At 38.7% G+C, this 23947-nt stretch overlaps 1 protein-coding gene across 3 annotated transcripts in view; it reads left to right on the forward strand.

Moving 5' to 3' along the window:
- The window catches only part of EIF2AK3 (eukaryotic translation initiation factor 2 alpha kinase 3), a 68187-nt gene that overhangs the window by 34058 nt on the left and 10182 nt on the right, over nucleotides 1-23947 (forward strand). For 2 of the 3 annotated variants that reach the window (XM_089922833.1, XM_022598936.2), the window contains exons 3-15: nucleotides 819-1013; nucleotides 1422-1514; nucleotides 3053-3186; nucleotides 4841-5075; nucleotides 5660-5822; nucleotides 6808-6948; nucleotides 7915-8037; nucleotides 9287-9507; nucleotides 9887-9999; nucleotides 13313-13435; nucleotides 16076-16225; nucleotides 17900-18677; nucleotides 20928-21095. In XM_089922833.1, coding sequence (XP_089778959.1) covers nucleotides 819-1013; nucleotides 1422-1514; nucleotides 3053-3186; nucleotides 4841-5075; nucleotides 5660-5822; nucleotides 6808-6948; nucleotides 7915-8037; nucleotides 9287-9507; nucleotides 9887-9999; nucleotides 13313-13435; nucleotides 16076-16225; nucleotides 17900-18677; nucleotides 20928-21095 — 2637 coding nt within the window. The remainder of the gene's footprint in view (nucleotides 1-818; nucleotides 1014-1421; nucleotides 1515-3052; nucleotides 3187-4840; nucleotides 5076-5659; nucleotides 5823-6807; nucleotides 6949-7914; nucleotides 8038-9286; nucleotides 9508-9886; nucleotides 10000-13312; nucleotides 13436-16075; nucleotides 16226-17899; nucleotides 18678-20927; nucleotides 21096-23947) is intronic. The other variant, XM_022598937.3, reaches the window with a different exon arrangement.

A 23947-nucleotide genomic window follows, 5' to 3' on the forward strand; every position in this document is an offset into this window, starting at 1 on the left:
AGCCCAGTAACCTCTTCTTGAACTCACTTGGTCACAGAACTCTCCTTAGTAATTCCCTTATTGTTATGGAACACGCTTGGCTCGTGGCAAACAGAGTTTGAGGAAAACCAGACTGGAGTGTACCTGTGGGTCCCAGGAGAGATGGGTGGTTCTTTTAAGTTGCTTTTGGTGGATGAATTGTGCCGTTTCGTATGCTGCTCAGGAGGCCTGAGTACCTCCGGTGAGAGACTACGGCTTTTAGTTCCTACTCTTACAGTTCAGATCCTTTTATTAATTTATTTTTTAAGATTTATTTTATTGAAGTATAGTTGATTTACAATGTTGTGTTAATTTCTGCTATACAGCCAAGTGATTCAGTTATACATATATGTATTCTTTTTCATATTCTCTTCCACTGTGGTTTATCACAGGGTATTGAATATAGTTCCCTGTGTTATACAGTGGGACCTTGTTGTTTATCCATCCTATATATACTAGTTTGCATTTGCTAATTCCAAACTCCCAAAAACATTCCTCCCCACCCACTCTCCCCCTTGGCAACCACAAGTCTATTCTCTATGTCTGCGAGTCTGTTTCTGTTTCGTAGATAAGTTCATTTGTGTCGTGTTTTCGATTCCGCATATAAGCGATATCATATGGTATTTGTCTTTCTCTGTCTGACTTACTTCGCTTAGTATGTTAATCTCTGGGTCCATCCATGTTGCTGCAATGGCAGTATTTCATTCTTTTTATGGCTGAGTAGTATTCTATTGTTTACATGACCCACATCTTTTTTATCCATTCATAAAATCCTTTTAAAAGTTAGCTTTTTATTTTAGGTATTTGGAAATAAGATGATCATTCCTTCCCTGGATGGAGACCTCTTCCAGTGGGACCGGGACCGTGAGAGCATGGAAACAGTTCCGTTTACAGTTGAATCGCTTCTTGAATCTTCTTATAAATTTGGAGATGATGTTGTCTTGGTTGGAGGAAAGTCTCTCACTACATATGGACTCAGTGCATATAGCGGAAAGGTGAGTAAAAATGTTCAGTTTGTTTGGGGAGAAATCAAAATAAATAGGAATAGAAGAGATAATTTCTTAAACTATACTATTACTGGTTGAGCTTTGTAATAATTTTCCCCTGAGGCTATCATTTCTCTTGATAAAAGAACTGTGAAGTAGAAAGGGGGAATATTATTAAGAGAAACTAAATTTATCCAAGATAACAGAATGAACAGCAGAGCCAGGAATGGCAGGGGGAAGAGAATGAATAACGGTGGTCTACTGTATGTCAGGTGCATTCTTCATGCCTTATTTTGAAATCATCACAATATTTCTAATGGTTACATTTTACAATTTTCATTTGGATAGATGAGGAACCCTCCAAAGAATAATAATAATCCTGATGATAAGAATAATTGCTACTACTTATTTCTCTAGTTTGAGCCTATCGTAAGAGGATGCAAGAGGCAAGTTTGTACTCATTTTACAGATGAGAAAACCAAGACTTTCAAAGGTTCGGAAACTGCCAAGGTCAGATTTGACTTAGATCTGTGTGAAGAAAAAGTCATACTGTTAATGACCTAGACTTTCTCCATTATTAGCTCTTAGGAGATGATCTGCTTCTAAGATTGGGTCTTAAAACTCCATTATGGGGAATAACTAATTAAAACCATGCTTTTTGGAAAGGTAAAAATCTCTTTTTAACCCCTTAATACGTTGACACTTGAATATTTGTATATAGACTTAAGACGAAAATAAGGAAGAATAGAAAAAAGATCTTTGGCCCTCAAGTTTTTCAAACTTTAAGGATCCCTTGTCTGAGTGTTAGCATAGGCCCTTTGCAAGCTTCTCTGCCCTCTCCAGCCACCTGCAATTGTATTGAGGCGGCCTTGTGATCCTTTGTTTCCTTCAGTATTCTCATCAGTAAAACAATGGGATTGAACCCCGTCACCTGGGTCTCTGATTTGATGTGCTCCTCCAAAATTCTGGTATTCTAGCAGGTATGCTTCTTTCTGTGAGGATTTGGTCACATCATTCCAAAGAATCTTCCTTTTCCTTTGAGTGAAGTTTTCAAAGAAGTACTTGAAAATATGGCAGCTGTTAGAAAAGGTTCAGATTTTTAAAAACTAAATATTTCCGTCATATGGAAATTCTGAGGTGTTTATTTTTTAAATTCACCTAGAATTTTATTAATGATATTATTCCTAAGAGATCACAACTAGTTATCCATTTCTTCCATGGAAATGCTCAAAGTAAGACTTATTCTCAGAAATAAATATTCATTGGTACTTTTATGGTTCTAAATGTTTCATTTTAGGAGTTGGTGGTAATCTAGCTGTTGCTTTTTTTTCTTTTTCAGGTTATTTATTTTAAAAACTTTCATTGCAGTACAGTTGATTTACAATGTTTTGTTAGTTTCTGGTGTACAGCAAAGTGAATCAGTGATACATACACATATATCCACTCTTTTTTAGATTCTTTTCCCACATAGGCCATTACAGAGTATTGAGTGGCGTTCCCTTTGCTATATAGTATAGCTGTTGCTTCCTTTTTTTTTTGACAGAAACTGTGTATTTTTAATTTTATTTATTTATTTTTGGCTGCATTGGGTCTTTGTTGCTTGCTGCACGCGGGCTTTCTCTAGTTGCAGCGAGCGGGGGCTGCTCTTTGTTGCAGTGCACGGGCTTCTCATTGCGGTGGCTTCTCTTGTTGTGGAGCACGGGCTCTAGGCACGTGGGCTTCAGTAGTTGCAGCACGCAGGCTCAGTAGTTGTGGCTCGGGGGCTCTAGAGCACAGGCTCAGTAGTTGTGGCTCACGGGCTTAGTTGCTCTGCGGCAAGTGGGATCTTCCCGGACCAGGGCTCCAACCCGTGTCCCCTGCATTGGCAGGTGGATTCTTAACCACTGAGCCACCAGGGAAGCCCCCTAGCTGTTGCTTCTTAATGCTTGGCTACTTTTTACACATTTCCTCAATTTCCTTTTACTTTTTATAAAACTGTTGAGAGTCTTTTACTGTCTCTGATCTCCTGTAACTTGTTCTCTTTACTAATTTTACATCTGTCTTTTCAGGTGAGGTACATCTGTTCAGCTTTGGGTTGTCGCCAATGGGATAATGATGAAATGGAACAAGAAGAAGATATCCTGCTTCTGCAGCGCACCCAGAAAACCGTTAGAGCCGTCGGCCCTCGTAGTGGCAGTGAGAAGTGTGTATTCAGATAATGTTGCTGTTGGTGTTTAGAAGTACAACAAGACCAGAATTCATCAGCTTTTTCTTTGTGGAGATTTTCTGAACTATTTTGTTTCCCCAAAGGCATACTACTCTTTTAAGAGAAATGAAGCCCCTAAATTTAAAACAGCTTCATGATTATTAGCAGATCCTGAAGTGAACTTCTCACCATGTGCTTCAGGATATGGTAACGAAGAGGAGTCCCATACAGTGACTATGTATTAGCTTAGTCTTAGGTTAATGACATTTTTCATAGCAATCTCACTGACCCAGGTTCTTTGCAGAATGCAGAAAACTCTTAAGACAAAGCTGATGTGCTTTGTTTCACTTGGGTCTGTTTGACCCTGCAGTTCTCTCTAGTAGGTAGTTTCATGGTTTGTGTGGCCACCACCTCAATTATAAAATAATATTTTAGTGTATTTTCTTAAAGTGTTAAAGCCTAATTTATTTGGTCAAATACTGTTTCGTTTCCTTTTTCAAATAATGTAAATTTTTACATTTAAAGTAATGTGATTGAATTAGATATACTGGTGGTAAATCACACGCTTGACTTTTCAAAACCTAATATTTAAATTTTAAATTGCTGCGCAGTAAAAAGAATTTGAGATCCCATCTTTATCTTTTGAAAGTGAAGCAGACTTTCAGATGTTGTCTAATCTGATGCAGTATAATTCAGTTTCCTTTCCTGAAAACTGTTTTCTCAAATTCAGTGAAGAATGTATTCTTTCCACATTCCCTGGACTTTGCATCTGCTGGCAACCCAACCTTCTTTGTCCTGATGGGATTTTGTTTCCTTAAGTGTTTGAGTGCTTGCTGGGTGCTCAGCTACCATAGGAGCAGATGTTCAACTTAACAGAATTTGAGTTATCAGAATGGGAAGAGCCTGGCATCTAAGATCCATATTCCTTAAGTATCTATTTTTCAACAGATGTCGGAATTCTAGGGCCATTTTATATGTTAGTGTCAAGACCATTATAGTGTCAACAGATAAGTGATTTTCCTATGTATTAGTTATAGAGGAGACATTGCTAATACCACTTTATGGATATGGACACTGAAACTCAGAAAAGGTTAAATGACTGGCCAGATCTCAGTCAGTAGAGATTTGAGATTGAAGCTGAGGTGGTATGACCTTCAGGCTTGGTATACTGGGTCACATTGCCTCTCGAGGCTGTATTTTCATAAAAATCTAAAATCAGTAGCTTTCGTCTTGCCTTTTGCATTGGTTTATTGGGATGTGTTAATTTCTCTGCACTTGAACAAAATGTGTCAGGCTTTAATTAAGAAGTAAGGCAGACTGCAAGCTACCTTATTTTAGGGTGACTGATGTATTTTGAGAAAATTACCCTGATTTGGAAATGTGAACATTTGTTAATTTCAAGAGAAAAATCTGTCCTGTAGCCGTTGTCAGGTCACAACTCTCAGAACCACTGTTTCTAAAGGGTCAGGACCAAGTTATGCCCTCTTGCGGCATAAATCAGCAAGCATGCTCCTTTCCAGAAGATTGTGTTGAGTTGTTCCCTTTCTCATCACAAAATTTTAGTATTTGCTTCTTCACTCTAGAAGAGTTCTTAATTATTTGGTCCTCTATTTAAATGTAAATTTCTAAAACACACCTTTGTAAATTTAAGGTGGAATTTCAGTGTTGGCCACTTTGAACTTCGGTATATTCCAGACATGGAAACTAGAGCCGGATTTATTGAAAGCACCTTAAAGCCCAGTGGAAACAAAGAACAGCCTAAAATTATTTCAGACGTGGAAGAACAGGAAGCTGCCGTGAGGGACACAGTGATAAAGGTCTCCGTTGCTGATTGGAAAGTTATGGCCTTTAGTAAGAAAGGAGGACGTCTGGAGTGGGAATACCAGGTACCTAGAACCACTGAGAATTTATAAATATGTTCCTTTCCTTCTCAGTTTGACCAAACATGTTGGGTAGAAGGAAGTGACTGCCATTTTGGATTTTCAGCTTGTTCTCTGTGCTCTAAGAAATTTGTGATTTTACATCTGTTAGAATGACTATTAAGAAAAAGTCAAAAGGTTGGTGAAGATGTTGGTGAACAGTGTACAACAGTGTATCTTCGTGCAGTGTTGGCGAGAATGTAAATTGGCATAGATGTTACGGAAAACATCATGGAGTTTCCTCAGAATATTAAACAGAAATGAAGAGAATAGATCTTAAATGTTCTTAAAACACATACATACAAAATAACCGTGAGATGATGGATATATGAATTCGCTTGATTGTGCTAATTATTTCACAATGTATACATATATCAAAATATCACACTGTACACCATAAATACATTTTTTATTCGTCAATTATACCTCAGTAAAGCTGGAAAAGTGAAAATTTGTAAAGAAATATGTGGCTTTAAAGGGTATTTCAGGAGTTGGGATACATAGAAATACTGCTTGAAATTGTTTAAAATTTCCTTTCCATTTTTGTTTAGTTTTGTACTCCCATTGCATCTGCCTGGTTGGTTAAGGACGGCAAAGTCATTCCCATCAGTCTTTTTGATGATACAAGTTACACCACTAATGACGGAGTTTTAGAGGATGAAGAAGACATCGTAGAAGCCGCCCGAGGAGCCACAGAAAACAGTGTTTACTTGGGTGAGTGGATATCTCTTATCTAGCAATAGTACATGTTGACATCTAGATTTTATTCCTACATTGTCTCTCCCTACTTCAGGTGTGCCTGTAGTAGTTTCAATTCCTAAGTACACTCTCTGGCCTTAAGATTTGTACTTTGATTTCTATTCCTGCAATTTTCTTTCATTTATCCAATTCTGAAACTTTTAATTACTATAGCGGGTTCTTTTTCTCTGAGACCTATATTTAAAAGGCTTAAAAATGTTGCCATTACATAGCATGATTTCACATTACTTATGTATCTTCAGAGTCTAAAACTTTCTACATTTGTATTTGCATCTGTATCAGTTTGCGCCCCCGTAAAGGTATGTTTATTTTTTTCTATGCATCTACACAACTTATCTGAAAAATTAAAACAAAATTCTGGTGTGCTGCTTGGCGGTTGAAAGCCGTCAATGTTCTACATTTTGAAAACCCTCAAATCTAATTATTTGAACTAGTTTTGTGGTCAGATACACATAAAATTCTTTAAGCTCTGTCAATGTGCTACCTGCCCCTCAATCTCAGTGAAATGCAAGAATTTGAAATAACATATCACACGTGTTATGATAGTATTTAATTGAATTGTTAGCAGTATCTCTTGAATGATAGGTGTTTAGGTTTTCTTAAGGAAAAGGTTACCTCATCTAAGCTGTTACTTTCATAAGAGTACAACGATTTCTTTTGTTTGAATTTTCCTACTGGAAGAGTTTTTCAGTAATTACCAAAAATTATATAGTGAGAAACATTGTAACTTGTGTGTAACTTTCCTCCCCTGTTGTTGTTGAATAACCTTTGGGTCAAATTTGAGTGCTTCAGGCGTGATTCTTTGAAAAGAGCTATGTAGCACATGAATAAATAACTGGAATTCATCTAATTTTATTAAATCAAAGTGAACCTTTTTTAAAAAAAAAAAATCATCAGTGCTTGATTCTAAACCTAACTGACAGTGTTCTGGTTGATTCAGGAATGTACAGAGGCCAGCTGTATCTGCAGTCATCAGTCAGAATTTCAGAAAAGTTTCCTACGAGTCCCAAGGCCTTGGAATCTGTCAACAGTGAAAATGCAATTATTCCTTTGCCAACAATCAAATGGAAACCCTTAATTCGTAAGTGAATTATGAACTTTTATAAATGTTATTCAGATGTTCAGAGGCCTAATCATGGGCTTTGCCCTAGTTTTGAATATCACAGAGATCACAGCTATTATATACTCTATATTTTCTGATAAACTGGGAAGGTATTTAGACGCTAATGAATTTTAATTATCCTTTAGAACATGATTTCATTGAAACAGCAGCTACTTCTATAGAAATCAATGTCAATAAAGTATTTCTCTAGACAGCTTCGAAAAACTCTTTAACCATTCTCTGACCACGCCTTGATATCATTTAGCTCTTAACATATTTATATTAAGAATATTTATGGGACTTCCCTGATGGCGCAGTGGTTAAGAATCTGCCTGCCAATTCAGGGGACACAGGCTTGAGCCCTGGTCCGGGAAGATCCCACATGCCACGGAGCAACTAAGCCCATGAGCCACAACTACTGAGCCCACGTGCCACAACTGTTGAAGCCTGCGCGCCTCGAGTCCATGCTCAGTAACAAGAGAAGCCACCACAATGAGAAGCTCGTGCACTGCAGTGAAGAGTAGCCCCCTGCTCACTGCAACTAGAGAAAGCCTGCGCGCAGCAATGGAGACCAAAAGCAGCCTAAAATAAATAAATTTATTAAAAAAAAAAAAGAATATTTATGAAACATCTGGTTATCACATCATGTTCTTTGAGACACTCAAATTGAGTTGAATTCAAATACTAAACCATCTGTTTCCTTCAGCTGTCTTTCTGTACCTTGTATATGTTTTTTATCACATATATCACATCATATTTTAATTACTCATTTAAATGACTCATCTCTCTATAAGACTGCTTTTCAAGAGAAAGAACGTTGGGCCATTTGTTTGACTTACATATTTGAACCGAGCTGTGCTATTTGAATATCTGTTTTTTGGATGAATGAGGCACACACATTTTCATTAAAGTCATAACAGTTAAGATTTTACCATTTTCTTTTAGATTCTCCTTCCAGAACTCCTGTCTTGGTGGGGTCTGATGAATTTGACAAATGTCTTAGTAATGATAAGTTTTCTCACGAAGAGTACAGTAATGGTGCGCTTTCAATCTTGCAGTATCCATATGGTAAGTGTGATTCCACTTGGATTGAAAATGCTGTTTTTATTTTTCTGTTTATTTTAATTTATCAATTTGAAATTAATTAATAGAATTCAAATGCAAAGTAGCCAGTTGGAGGGTAGAAAATAAATATCTTGGGAGGCAGATACGGTGAATGGTGGCCAAGGGTACAAGGCTTCAAAACCCAGATTGCCAGGGTTTTGCCACATGCTAGGCTGGACACACCTAACTTACCTGTGTCTCTGTTTCTTCATCTGTAAAACAAAAGTATAGTAATCCTAATATCTATTTATTGGGTTGTGGTAAGGTCTAAATGAGATAATGCACAGTCTTAATTAGCACCATGCCTGGCAAATAATAGTGTTCAATAAGCATTAGTTCTTGTTATTAGCTCTTACTTAATTATGAGCTTATATAATATAGTCTATATAATATCAGTCTGTATAATGAAGAAGATTGGTGTTTCCCATAGAGCTATGTGAAAATGCTATAAAATGGGGTTATTTTAATTTTGTTTTCAGACGAGGAAAATTAGTACAAAAGTCAAGAATAGGTGACATTTGACGTGAAACACATTCCTGTGTATTTAAAGTTAGGATATATTCAGATATGAAAGTTTTTTGAACAGTTGGATATGAAAAAGAAAATTGCTTAGATCTGCATTAGGCAAAAACATAGACTCCTCATAATTTACCCTAGATGATGAACCTGGGAAATTATTGTAGAATTTAAATTGATTTAACAAAAATCAGAGAGCTCTGAACTACAGACAGCTGTCTATCTGATATTGATCAAAATGCAAGGTAAAAGAGAATTGTGTAATCTGCCCATGTGGTATAAAATAGAAGGTAAAAAGGACAGGCTGCTTTCTAGGACAAATTCATTTTGACAGCCTGAAAGGAACCAGAGAGCATGTGGAGATGTTCTCCTCGTCATGGTAAAATTTGATATTTTATTGATGCTAAATGAAAGTAAAGTTTCAAATCCGCAAAGGAGGTTTGAGTACTGTCTAATTTTTTTTCTTTTTTGCATTTAAAGGATTGAATTATTAATGAGATAATGAATGGAGTAGCCCTTAAGGGTTGTTTTTAGTCTTATTATTCAATAGAAAGATGTGCTAAAGAGGAGATGAAACTTTAGAAAAAGGAATTAGTGTTAAAAGTCGTAGGAAATTAGATAATTTTTAGCAATTAAAGGTGGAGCTATATTGGTTTATCTTTTTAAAAAAAAACACTTTTAATGTTTGTTGTTGAAGATAATGGTTATTACCTGCCATACTACAAGAGGGAAAGGAACAAACGGAGCACACAGATCACAGTCCGATTTCTCGACAACCCGAATTACAGCAAGAGTATCCGCAAAAAGGATCCCGTTCTCCTCTTACACTGGTGGAAAGAAATAGTTGGAACCATTCTGTTTTGTATCGTAGCAACAACTTTCATTGTGCGCAGACTCTTCCATCCTCATCCTCACAGAGTAAGACATTTTTTAGAATCTCATCTTTTTCAAAGTGTTGGGACTATAGAAAACTTGGGGGGGGGGGTGCGCGTGTGCGTGTGTGCATGTGAGGAGCAAGGGGTCCACTTCCTTAAGTTTTACCCTAAAATCATTGTTGCCCATACTCTTGCCTCCACGTCCTTGTCCCCTTCGCTCCTCAACCCATTGCAGTCTGGCTCCACCCTGATCATTCCCTTTCCCTTTGACAAAGGAAATGCTGTTGTTTTATGTTCTTATAATGCATTTATTTTTCTCAATATTATTTATTCTTCAGTGTTATTTTATAGCCTAATATTGTCAGCTAACCTCAATTCAGCTTTGTACTGAGAGGGATTTTTTTTCTCCCCCACCTCATCAGCAAAGGAAAGAATCTGAAACTCAGTGTCAAACTGAAAATAAATATGATTCTGTCAGTGGAGAAGCTAATGACAGTAGCCGGAATGACATAAAAAATTCTGGATATGTATCACGGTATGAGTCCTTTCATAAAATGTATGTGTGCTGTAGCTTCTGGCGCTAACTGTTCAAACCCAGGAAGAAATGGCCTTAGGTACAGAGAATGAATGGGTGGTTCAGAAGGGAGAGGGGGAGTGGTGGGTGAAATGGACGAAGAACAGAATAGTTGTTCACTCAACATTGGCTTCTAAACCCCCCGTTACATGATAAACCGCAGGGATTGTAATATACAACATAAGGAATATGGTTAATAATATTGCAGTAACTTCTGTGGGGACAGATGACTACTAGACTTGTCGTGGTCATTTCGTAACGTATACAAATGTCAAATCATTATGTAGTACACCCGAAACTTACATAATATTGTATGCCGACTGTATTTCACTTAAGAAAGAAGAAACAACCTCTAAACTAAGATATTGTTTAATTTTTAAAAAAAAAAATGTATGACTAGGTAAATAAAACAGACACATCCCTCAAGTTACTTAAACTGATTCAAGGTGGTACAGAAGAGGGATAGAAATAGAGTGTTATAAAAGTTTAGAATTATAGCCACCACGTATGTCAATTATTTCTCAATAAAACTGGAAGGAAAAGAAAAAAAAGAATTACAGCCGCCGAACTGAGTTGTTATTCAGATGACATAGTTATTGAGGGTCTACCATGTACTGGGCTTGGCATTAATACCAAACAATAATTTTTATGTTATTGGAATATGGCATAAATCTCCTATGTTACTTAATCCTCAGTTATTTATTTCATCCTTATTCTGTCTAAAATAAGAAGCAGAAAACTGGGGAGAAATACACCAATAGAATAGATCATTTTTAAAAACAGAAGAGGGAGTTGGGTTACTTAAAAAGCAGCCAATTCAGATAATTTGAAAGTAAAATAAAAGTAGAAAATCTGTAAGCAGATCTGTCAGGTGTACGGATTTTGATGCTTTGTGGGACAAGAAATGGTGCTGCGGTTCAATTTTCTTACATGGATTATTGCTACTTTTCCCCTTCGTTTTGATATCATGCTTAGCACTTTCATGATACAGGGACAAGGAGAAGCTCTATATGAAACTTACTGCTTAATAAATATCTAGGGAAATGGCTTTATGACAGAAAAGTTGGAAAATTACAGCTAAAATGTGGGTTATTTTGATTATCTATGGACCTAATCTAAGCTGCATTCATACCATCTTCTCAAAAGTTGAGAATTGGCTGTAATCCATATGTTTTAGCAAAACGTAGTAGGTGACTAGCAAGTGGTAAGGGCTTTAATACCCTTGCTAATAAAAATGCTGACTTACAGTGAGGGAGAGGAGAGGGGCCCGTCAACTCCATGGGCAGTTCAGTACCTAAGCCATTCATTGTTCATTCAGCATCTTTCTGAACGACTGTGTGCAGTACCTCAGGCTTTGGGAGAAATAAAAAGACTGGTCCTATCCCCTGGAGGAGCTTCAAGTCTACCGGGGAAGGTGATACTAGAGAAAACATAAACATATAAGGAAAAAAGCCATGAGCTATAAGTAACTGACTCTGGCTGTGATGATTCAAGAGGGCGTCATAATAAGTCATGAGTAAGAGACAGGTGGAGAAGGGAGGGTGAGTGGGGTATGGTGATTAAGCATATATTTGTAAGGCTGTTGTGAAGAGAATTGGAATAATGTACTCTAAAATTGAATTAGACTCAATTTTCCTTCCATTTTATTCACTATGAAGAGAACAGCTGATTGTTTTTAAAAATACAGGATCTCTGTATAATACCTGATGTCTATTGAGTGCCTACTATGTTCTAGGCATTATTAAGAACATGAGCTGTGGATTCAGTCATGAATTTAAGTCCTAAGTTGGGACCTGAGGCAAGATGATACTTATATTTATAAAAGCTGTAATCAGATATAAGATGTTTCTCCTTTCAAAAGATATATCCATTTTCATATGAGTGTTTTCTTTAATGTAGGAAGATAATTCAGTTGGCTCTCCAGGAGTAGGACAAGAACTTCATGGGCTTTTGCAGTTGGGGAGATGGATTTGTACTCAAGTACCTTGCCTAGCTATTCTTAGGGACACAGATCATTACTCTTCATTCTCTGTGAAGGTAATTGGCCCATGGAGGGTTGGGATCTATTGTCTCTCCTCCTTAACACCATGCTCTAAAGCTGAGCCAACCGCTAAATTAATATGAGTGTGCAAGTCATAAAGTAATAAAGTTAGCCTTATAAGGGACACCAAAGATCATCTAATTCAACTCCCCCTCACACGGCTGGAAGAATGTCTTCCACAGCACGCATGTGTGCATTCATTCATTTATTAGCTCATGCATTATTCGATAGATATTTGTTAGACCTTCTATTTGCCAGGTGAGCCCAGGCTTTGGAAGTACAAAGAGAAAAAAGAATTCTCTCCTGCAGTCAAGGTCCCTACAATTCGGTAGTAGTGGAGAGAGAAAGCTGCTTATAAATGACTGCAAAATATTGAGACTAAGTTTAAACAGTTCCAAGTAGTATGTGCAAAGCGCTATAAGAACATTAAGATAGGGGTCTAGGAAGGCCTTATAGAGGTGGTGAGATGAGCAGAATGAAAGAAAAACAGAGTTTTTTTATCAAGTCCAAAGAAGTAGGGCATCCCCCTGGAGCAAATAGCAGAAGCAAAAGCTCTGAAGTTGTGAGAGAGCCCGGTGCAAGTTGGCTGGAATATACAGAGCAGATCAGAGAGGTCAACAGGGGAAATGGGCTACAAAGTGGAGGTCCATCTGTAAGTGCCAGATGGTGAGTTAGCTTCTGTCCGGATACCTTGGGTGATGAGCACACTGACTCCTGAGGCACCCCAGCGAATTTCAGTTAGCTCTGGTTCCTAGAGAAGGTTTCTGGCTAAAAACATACATAAATGTAATGGGACTGATTAAATCTTTTCCATAAAATATACAGGCACTGACATAAGATTAAAACATATTTTCTACTTGAATACAGAATGCCACAGGAGGTATAAGTTTAGAGAATTAAGGATAAACTGTTTTGATGGATGATGGAAAGTATTGGATAGGACAGAACAGTACTAAAATTGCTGTAAGAATAAGTGATTAACAAGTGATTCCCCATTAAGCAGAAGTTTTAAAATTTGTAATAAAATTCCCAGGGGCAAAATTAAAATGTGTTTGCTTCATTTATACAGACAGAAAAGCAAAGAATGCTATTAGAATTTAAACTGCACTCTACTAAAATAAGTTCTAGGAAACTTAGTTTATACATTTTTACATATCGTAAAATAAGACTGAACTATTAGTACAAAATTTAAAACTATTACAAACTTTTTAAAATTTACTTTTTTTTTTTAAGCTATCTAACAGATTTTGAACCAATTCAGTGCATGGGTCGTGGAGGGTTTGGAGTTGTCTTTGAAGCTAGAAACAAAGTTGATGACTGCAATTATGCTATCAAGAGAATCCGTCTCCCCAACAGGTAATGGATGGTACTTTTAGTAAACTTGGAGTTAGGACTGTATTATCTAATCTCATAGGCAATATGTCCTTACTATACTCCATAGAGACTATAGAAAACAGAGTTTCTGACCTTCTGAATCTTATGTTCTCAGTACTACCAGGTAACTAGCTATCTTTTAAAAATGTCATCTACTTTGACCGCTTTGTATCTACTTAAAAAATATGCCCTTGTTTTTGATTCCTGACAACTCAGGGCATTCCCATAGTGAATTTTAATAACTGTAGAATTTAATACATAGCACCATTTAAAAATAATCTATATTTATTGTGGAAAATAAGGGAATAGTATTAAAACAAAAAACAATCCATGTGTACTCTACCTAGTAATAAACACTTTTAACATTTTAGGGTATTTTCTTTTGATTTTTTTTTTTTCTGTCATAAATTTACCTAGTTCGTAGCACAGATATCAGTACAATACAGTTTTATCTGTTGCTTCCTTCATTGTATTCTCAGTGTTTTCCTTGCTATTAAGAGTATGTCATCGAAATGCTAAAATATACTGAAAGTGTTTTGTGACTGGAAAATAGTCCAATTAATACTTGTGCCATGTCTCATTTAACCATTTCTTATTTTTAAATATTTAAGTTTCCAACTTGTTGCAATTAAAAATAACTTTGGGGACTTCCCTGGCAGTCCGTTAGTTAGGACTCCGTGCTTCCACTGCAGGGGGCCTGGGTTTGATCCCTGGTCAGGGAACTAAGATCCCGCATGCCTCTCGGCACGGCCAAAAAAAAAAAAAAACAACTTGGCATTGTTCATCTTTTATATAAAATTTTGGTCACGTCTGTTTCCTTAGGATAGATTCCTAGAAGTAGAATTTGGGGCTCAGAACAGCGTGATGCTTAAGATGATGGGCTTTCAGTTACACCGTCCTTTTCATCTATTGTGGAAGCCTCCTCTGGATTCTTGATTGAATGTGCACTAATTTCTGGGCTGTCTTCCTAATTAGCAGTTAAACATGCTGTCCAACAGATAGGGACATAGGAATGGGACAGTCTGAGTACTATGGGACTAATTCTTTTCTTTGGTGTATAAGTTTTGAGTAGTTTAAATATTCACGTGTACAAAGTACCACATAGGATATAAAATTAAGAAAGGCTTCTGCCCTCAAGAGTCTATAACTATTTGAGACCTTTGTATATATACTCAAATAACTGCAAAGCCAGGAAGATTGTGACTTGTGATTTAATTTAGTAAACAGCTTCTCATGAAGAAAGTGCAGAGGTAGCCGAAAGGCAGTCAAGGAAGGCAAGCCTCGTGGTGGTAGTGTTGTCTGCGCCATGTTCAGGGGTAACCTGTCCCTTGGTGGACACACATGTAGGGGAGGGATGGCCAAGTACCTGAAATGGCCTGAGCATAGGCTCTAGGCAAACATTTGCAGGGGATGTAGAGGTTAGTTGAGGATTCTGGCACAAGTGGAGCAAGGGTAAGAATGGAGGGGAGGGACTTCCCTGGCGGTCCAGTGGTTAAGACTGCCCTTCCAACACAGCGGGCATGGGTTCAGTCCCTGGTTGGGGAGCTAAGATCCCACAAGCCACACTGTGCAGCCCAAAAAAAAAAAAAAAAAAGAGAATGAAGGGGAGTATGGAAGAAAGATGGCAAAGATGGGTTCCAGCATCTTAAATGCCAAGCAGAGGAGTTTAGATTTTATTCCATAGACAGTTGTGCCTTTGGGCAGAAGAATGACGTGATCAAAGTGGAGGTGGTATGTAGTAAGAGACAGGAGTGTTCATTAGGAGATTTTTTTTTTTTTTTTTTTGCAGAAGTTCAGTCCTAAGATACAGAGCATTAGTGCAGCAGAAGTGGAGATGGATGAGGAAGGAATGAGTATCCGGAGTTAAAAAGGAGAAACTGATAGGATTTGGTCACTGAATATGGAAAATCCAGAAACCTACCAGGATTCTCAGGGTGGGACCATTAACAGTAATGAAACACAGAGAGAAAAGTGGGAGTAGCTGACTGTCTCTTGGGGACGGAAGAGGATATAACTTATATTTATTATGTTGTTTCAGGTGATGGTGGGATCCCTAGAATGTGAGCTTAGATCCATCAGAAAAGCTGTCAAAGCAGAAGATCAAATCCAGATGCTTTTCTGGTTAAACATCATTGCCTATGATATTCAGTAGTTGAGGCTTTAAACAGACAAAGGTGCTCGTACAAGCCTTTTGGATTGTTGTATGTACCTTGTCGGGCTGGTCCTTCTCCATCCTCCGGAGCTGCCAGGCTGAGCTCTCTTTTCTGAATACTTCACTTCCACCTATTCATCCCCCTATTAATTAACAAGCATTAAGCAATTATCTTCAAGGGTCTTTAGTCATTCATTTTTAGTCAGCTAAGAACTCTTTATTTGAATGGATAGATGTACTTGTAAGCATTTATTTCTGGAAGAAAAAAGAAATACTAGAAATACATATTTTTTTCTAATAAAGACTTATTTACTCTTTGGCTTCTTAGAATTATGCCGCTAGGCTGACTCGTCTGTTCCCCATTTTAGAACAAGGGAGAATTTTATTTTATTGTTTTGTACTGTCTTTGGATATGATTGCTTCTTCAGATCAGAGCAACCTTCAGTGTCTTCATTGTTTCTCTGTTTCAGGGAATTAGCTCGGGAAAAGGTCATGCGAGAAGTTAAAGCCTTAGCCAAGCTTGAACACCCAGGAATTGTTAGATATTTCAATGCTTGGTTGGAAGCACCACCAGAGAAGTGGCAAGAGAAAATGGATGAAATTTGGCTGAAAGATGAAAGGTAACTTGGTTAGACATAGACTTAAAAACTAGTATTTATTTCAGGCTAGTTTTTGGCTTACATGAACAAAATATCCTTTCTATAACTTTAGAGATGATTTTTTTTAAAGAAAAATAACAGCAGATTACTGTTTCTGTCATCATGTTTTGGAACATTCTCTAGTCGCTTGTTCAGTGAAAGGTTGATTTAGTTTTTAGAACATGAACTTTTTTTTCTTTTCTGTCCAGAACATGAATTTCTAAAATCATTGGTAGATAGAGCTCTATGACTTATAATTCACTGAAGGATTTACAGCGGTCTTTCTCAATAAGAGATATTGTCTGCTTTTGTCTCCATTTTTGTTGTTGTTGTTGTTGTTGTTGTTGCGGTACCCGGACCTCTTGCTGTTGTGGCCTCTCCCGTTGGTGGAGCACAGGCTCCGGATGCGCAGGCTCAGCGGCCATGGCTCACGGGCCCAGCCGCTCTGCGGCATGTGGGATCTTCCCGGACCGGGGCACGAACCCGTGTCCCCTGCATCGGCAGGCGGACTCTCAACCAGTGCGCCACCAGGGAAGCCCTCCATTTTTTATTTTAAATTTTCATTTACTTTCTTAGTAGTTAGCAATTTCCAACTCCTTTCTAAAGCAGTTTTAAACTATTTGCAGTTAAAACTACAAGCACTTGGGACTTCCCTGGTGGTCCAGTGGTTAAGACTTTGCCTTCCAATGCAGGAGGTGTGGGTTCAATCCCTGGTCCGGGAGCTAAGATTCCACATGCCTCGCAGTCAAAAAAAAAAACCCCAAAAAACATAAAACAGCAGCAATATTGTAACAAATTCAATAAAGACTTTAAAAAATGGTCCACATCAACAAAAAAAAAAATACATGAACTTATGGGAATTCCCTGGTGGTCCAGTGGTTAGGACTCCTCACTTTCACTGCCAAGGGCGCAGGTTCGATCCCTGGTCGGGAAACTAAGATCTCGCAAGCCGCACGGTGAGGCCAAAAACCAAAAAGCAAACAAAACCATGAACTTGGGCAGCCTGAAGATAATTCCCACGTTAAATATGCTGTTCTCTAGGAAGGAAGGCACTTTTAAACACTACTCGATGAGAACAAAAAGGGAGCAGGCTACAAATAGACTATTTAGTAAAGAGCTGGAGTAAAATTCCTGCCTAAAAGTACCAAACACAGCCCTAGATCCACATGAGGTACCTAGTTACAATGACACTTATATACACAGCCAGTAGCCAAACCACAGAAGGACCAGGTGAAGTGACCCTGCGTCTCAAGCCCTAATTGGGATGGGGGCTTCCGAATCACAGCCACCAAGGGGTTCTGCCCTTGGTCTTCCTCTGTGCTTTGTGTTTGGCACATAGGCCTTGGCTGCTCTGGGCATGACAGTCCCAGATAACTGTTTCCAGTTTAAAAGCAAGAGTTCCAATTCAGGAATGGATGGGCTGTGATGTTCTTTGTCTCGTGTGGCATGTTTTCATTGAATTTCCATGTTGTCACTTGGTAACTGGCTTTATTATAGTTGAAGCTTTGGAGACAAAGCATGTAGTTTCAACACTGTAAGTCAACTGTACTTCATTGAAAATACATCAGTCAATAAATAAGCAAACAAAGGATGTAGTTCACATAGTTTAATCAACACGTATTCACTCTCATCCCTTTGTACTTCTCCCACTCTTAGCACAGACTGGCCGCTCACCTCTCCTAGTCCCGCGGATGCGCCGTCCGTTAAAATATGCAGAATGGATCCTTTCTCTACAAAGGAACGCATTGAAATCATAGCCCCTTCTCCAAGAAGCAGTAGGTCTTTTTCGGTCGGGATTTCCTGTGGCCAGACAGGTTCATCCAAGAGCCAGTTCTCTCCACTGGAATTTTCCGGAATGGACCACAGAGACACGAGTGAGTCGGTGGACGCGGTGTGCAACCTCCAGGACAGCTGCATTACAGACTGCGAGGGGGAAGACGGTACTAGGGATGGCAATGATGAGGGACACTCTTTTGAACTTTGTCCTTCTGAAGCTTCCCCTTACGTAAGGTCAAGGGAGCGAACCTCCTCTTCTATAGTATTTGAAGATTCCGGCTGTGATAACGCATCCAGCAAAGAGCCCAAAACGAACCGACCGCCTGTGGGCAACCATTGTGCTGATAAACTAACTGCAGTCCAGCATTCCAGTAGCAAGTCTTCCTCGGAACCTACTTTGTCTATTTCTCCTTCAAGACCAACCACTTTAAGTTTAGATCTCACTAAAAACTCTGTGGAAAAACTCCAACCCAGTTCACCAAAGGTGTATCTTTACATCCAGATGCAGCTGTGCAGAAAGGAAAACCTCAAAGACTGGTTGAACAGCCGCTGCACCATTGAGGAAAGAGAGAGGAGCGTGTGTCTGCACATCTTCCTGCAGATCGCGGAGGCGGTGGAGTTTCTGCACGGCAAAGGGCTCATGCACAGGGACCTCAAGGTCTGTTTTTGTGGAACATCACCCAAGGGTTTCAATGTGTTTTTTTTTTCTATTAAAGTCATTTATTTTATTTATTTACTTATTTTTATTGAAGTACGGTTGATTTACAGTGTTGTGTTAGTTTCAGGTGAACAGCAAAGTGACTGAGTTCTTTATATATATACATATTCCCAGTTGAAAAGCTATGTATTGTGCTCATTCTGACCTATCATTGAGCCTAATGTTAAACCTTCTAGGCCCTCTAACCTTTTTGTATTTTGGTCACGTGTTTGTCACGTATCAGTCTCAACACAGCTGCCAGAAGTTCTCAGGAAAAGTCTTTTGGAGGTGTTGGGGAGAAAAGTATCACTTTCCCCTGCTATTGATCAGAAGTCCTGGGTTTTCTTTTTTTTTTTTTTTTTTCATTTAAATGAGCCTTTTTTTAAAATTAATTTTTATTGGAGTATAGTTGATTTACCTGGTTTTCTTCTAATCGATAAGCCAGGAACACATATGCGTCCCTAAACCAGTCGCCTGGCCAGAGGCTGGGATTATGCTGATTGGTGGATGCAAGTTCTGGATGCAACCTCCAGATAACATCCCGTATGAGCCATGGACTTGCTGCCCAGAAGAAGAGAGTTCCCGAAGTCACATCAGGATACTTTTGGTGGAAGCGTAGGGCAATGGAAAGATGCTGGAGAACCAAAAAAAAAAAAAAAAAAAAAAGTCTGTTAGTGTTGGGTAGATAACAGCTGACAGCAGAGCACGGAGAGGGGAGGAAAGATGAAATTTAAGGCCTGTCTCTCTTACAAGGTTATTTGAGGGAAAGTAGGAGGGTATCACCGTAGATGTTGGTTATATGCAATAACTTCATTGTTTCAAAGTCCATACTGTATGATGGCACTTTGGAGTTTTGCAGTAAAATGTTTTTCATCTGGCAGTATTTGAAGCCCAGTGAAAGTCAATTTTATGAGCTAAATGGCTTCCTTTTCCCTTATTTCAAGGGCTATGAATGGTGGTCATGTGGGCTGAGAGTAGGCTCTAGGGAAAGACGATGTATTTCATGCAGGGGATTTGGGGTTTGAGGAGCCCGTGGTTAGATGTATCTTATGAACAGTTGCATATGAGAGTTTAGAACTCGGGACGGGGGTTGTGGGGTATATGGGAGCCTGTGAGTATTAGAAGAGGCAACACAAGGTTGTAGTTAAGAGCTCTTATTCTCCTTGACAGCCTACATTCCCCTCTCAGACACAAGCCCGAAGATCGGTCTGTTTCGTTCATTCACCAAATAGTAGTGATTAGCTACCGTTGGGCAAGAATTGGACCCATGGCAGTGGAGCAGAAGTCCTTTTCTCACGGAGCCAGACTGCCTGGGTTTGAATCCCTGCTCCACCCCTTACTAGCTGGGTAACCTTGGGCAACTTACCTAACTTCTCTGGGCCTCAGTTTTCACATCTGTGAAATGAGGGACCAATAGGACTAAAAGCATTGTATTACATGAGTTAATAGTAATGAACTACTTAGATCAGCTTCTGGCTCATTGCAAGTGCTATATATGCATTTGCTATTATTATTATTATCATGGCTTAGGTCATAAATGTAGAGGAGCTTGCCAAGGGAGAGTATATAGAATAATGAGATTGAGGTTTAAGTACCGTAGACCCTAGGGAATGTGAATCTCTAAGGCTTTATTTAAATAGATGTTCAGGGACTTCCCTGGTGGCGCGGTGGTTAAGAATTCACCTGCCAATGCAGGGGACATGGGTTTGAGCCCTGGTCCGGGAAGATCCCACATGCCGTGGAGCAGCTAAGCCCGTGCGCCACAACTACTGAGCCTGCGCTCTAGATCCCACGAGCCACAGCTACTGAAGTCCTTGTGCCTAGAGCCTAGAGCCGCAACGAGAGAAGCCACCGCAGTGAGAAGCCCGGCACCACTACAAAGAGTAGCCCATGCTCACCGCAACTAGAGAATGCCCGTGCACAGCAACAAAGACCCAACACAGCCAAAAAATTAATAAATAAAATTTAAATAAATAAATAGATGTTCAATAAATATTCACTCCCTTTGCTACCCTTGCCTCTTCTTTACTCACAGTACTTGTCTAGCATTGAAGGATTGTTTTTATTTTCATATTAGCCCATTGTAAAGAGAAACATGCTTGGGAATATCTAGTGTCTTGTATTTATTTTCTGTAGTCATTTAAATAATTCTCTTCACTTTCCTTCTCCATACACACCCACCACGCTTTTGTCTGTTTCATCTTTTTCCAGCCTTCCAACATATTCTTTACAATGGATGATGTGGTCAAGGTTGGAGACTTTGGATTGGTGACTGCAATGGACCAGGATGAAGAAGACCAGCTGGTTCTGACCCCAATGCCAGGGTACGCCAGACACACAGGACAAGTGGGGACCAAGCTGTATATGAGCCCAGAACAGGTGAGCCTTTCGATTTCTTTCTGAGGAATAAAGAGATTTTTAATTAGGGTGGCAACAAGCTAGATGTGCGCCATGAATCTCCATCCGTGCTGTGTTTAAAATACCCAATAAAATAAAAGCTGAAAATGATGAAAACTGGCAGAAGTGTTCCACAGGCAACACAGCTAGGGTACAGTTCCACAACGTGAATTGGCGTGTGGAGGAAGAAAATTACTAAAAATGCATGAAATGTGCTCACCCTCTGAACCGGAACCTGACAGCAACCAGAAACTTAGAATGAGATTTTGAATGTCCTCCTCCCAAACTTAATTGTCATTCACCCTGTGTGAACTATGCAGGAACTGTTTTCAGAGCCAGCTGGAGGTAGTGCTCTAAGCTATTCTCTACAATAATCCACAGGCAGCTTCCAGAACGTACCATGGCAGGAAATAAAGGTGGACAGGCTGAGCTATGTTGCCTTGTGGGATGCTTAGTCTTCCAAGGAAAAGCTCCATAAACTGAACAGAGACTGGAAGAGTGGTGGGAGCAAGGCATCCTGGGAGCTTCAGCACAGCATCCCTGGCCACCACTACGCTGATGGTATTCACAAGCTTACATATGCTTAGATCGGCGGTTCTCAGACTTTCTGATCAATGCCTGTTCATACCTGTAAACGTGATAGAGAGCTCAAGAATTAAGGAATTTTATCCATCAGTATTTGCCATATTAGAGATTAAAACAGAAATTTGTAAACTTTTTAATTCAGTTAAAAATGACAGTATTAAATCAGTCACATCTTCAAGATATTTTCTGAAAAATAAATATTTTCCGAAAGAAAACTAGTGAGAAGAGTGGCATTTACTTACATTTTTGTAAAGCTCTTTACTGTCTGACTTAAAAGAGATTTCATATCTGCTTTTCCATTTAATCCCTTGCACTATGTTATTTTGGTTGAAGTATATGAAGAAAATCTGACTTCGCATAGATAGGCAGTTGGAAAAGGAGGAATATTTTAATACCAATTTCAGGTAGTTGTGGGCATTCTTCTTTGACAGCATATCAAAATACAATAAGCAAAAGTTTCTGAAGAGTCATTTGCCCTGAATCTAAAACCATAGCAGTGAACATTTTGTATTCTGTTACTTTAACATACGTTGGTCCACTTTGCACATTGAATGGACCTTTGACCCACGCATGATTTTATAAAATTGTGCATTGGTCATTTGGAAACTGTTGGTTCCCTAAGTTATGCATCTTTTCCAAAAGTTGTCACAATTCACTATACAGTATTAAAAAAATCACTCTGGTTAATATCACCACCAGTCGCACCAGAAAAGGCTTTAAGTATTAGGAAGCTGTCAGGTTCCCAGTGATGGACACAAATTTTCCAAAATTCTGACATTCATTTCCAAGCTCAACTTTTATTTTTGGCAACGAATGCTGTCAGTCTTCCTTGAAGTTCCATTCTCACTTTGTTCATCTTTAAGAAAATATCTGTCAGGTATCCAAGTATGAATAACCACAGTTTGTCTACCAGTTGTTCTTTCAAGTCAAAATGGAGCTCTATGAAAAGAGCATCTGGTTCATATAGTAACTCAAACAATTGCACAAATGCTTTCTCTTGAGACAACCATTGTACTTCGGTGTGGAGCAGAAATGCTTTATGAATACTGCCCATTTTGTCACACAGAATATTTAAAAAATGCATACCTAAGGGGGAAGATATAATAAAATTAATAATTTTTGCTGCTTCAGCAAGGACATTTTAAGTGAAACTGTCTTCCTTCCTCCCTTCCTTTTTCCCTTCCTTCCTGCCTCCCTCCCTCCCTCCCTTTCTTCCTTCCTTTCATTGAAGAACATAATTACTACTAGTATGGTTTGGTGCTGCTGCCTTGGTTCATGCTAAGGTTCAGCAGTGCAAATGTCAACACAGTGAAAAGACAAATCATGTCTCAGAATTATTATGAAAACAGTCTTGACTTTGTAGACCTCCTGAAATGGTGTTGGAGTCCCCAGGGATCCATAGACCACACTTTGAGAACTGATGGATTAGTTTATCTTTGGAAGGTCATATCAGAGACCAGTCATAGGAACTGGCCTTTATTTTACTGTTGTACAGTATCCTTTTAGACTTCTTGAGTTGTTTGCATTATTCAAGCGTTTTCTTTTTTATGCGTAAATTTTATTTTTTTATTTAATTAAAGAAATTTTTTAATAGAACCCTGTACTTAGACATCTTGAATTTCAAGATAAGGGAAAAATAGTGTAAGTATTTAGGTACGATAAAAAAGCACATTACAGCTTAAAGAGCTTGTTTTCTATAACACTCAACCCCGGAGGACAATAAATCAACATTTACAGTTTGGATGAAAAATAGCTGTGACCCACAAATCATGCTTCTGGCCATAAAGTTATTCATATAAAAGAAATTAGGCATTTTTAGATAGGTAAGAGTTAAAAAAGAATCTCCTAAGTGAAAAAAGCCAGGGGCAGAAATGTGTGTATAGTGTGTAAAGGGGGGAAAGATAGCTATATATTTGCTTATGTTTATATAAAGAGCTCTCGAAGGATGTACAGGAAACAAATAGTTTTGGGGGCGGTAGGTAGAGGGGAAGTGACTGGTGGGAACTGGGCAGATGAGGGATGGACAGGAGGGAAGCTTGACTGTATACTTCTTTTTGAATCATGTGAATGTGTTACCTATTAAAAGTGAGTTTAAGAAGGGAAACGTTTGTTTTGGATGTTTTAGTGACTTAGCCATTTTGCTGTTAGGAATATCACTGTGATAACCATCCCTGTGTACAAATCTCTGTCTGCATTTCCATCTACCCTGGGGTGGATGAAATTTAAATAGAACCATTAAGTGGTAGTAA

This window comes from Delphinapterus leucas, chromosome 13, assembly GCF_059928025.1.
Source record: "Delphinapterus leucas isolate spDelLeu-1000000601 "Yukka" chromosome 13, BTC_Dleu_Yukka2, whole genome shotgun sequence".
NCBI lineage: Eukaryota > Metazoa > Chordata > Mammalia > Artiodactyla > Monodontidae > Delphinapterus > Delphinapterus leucas.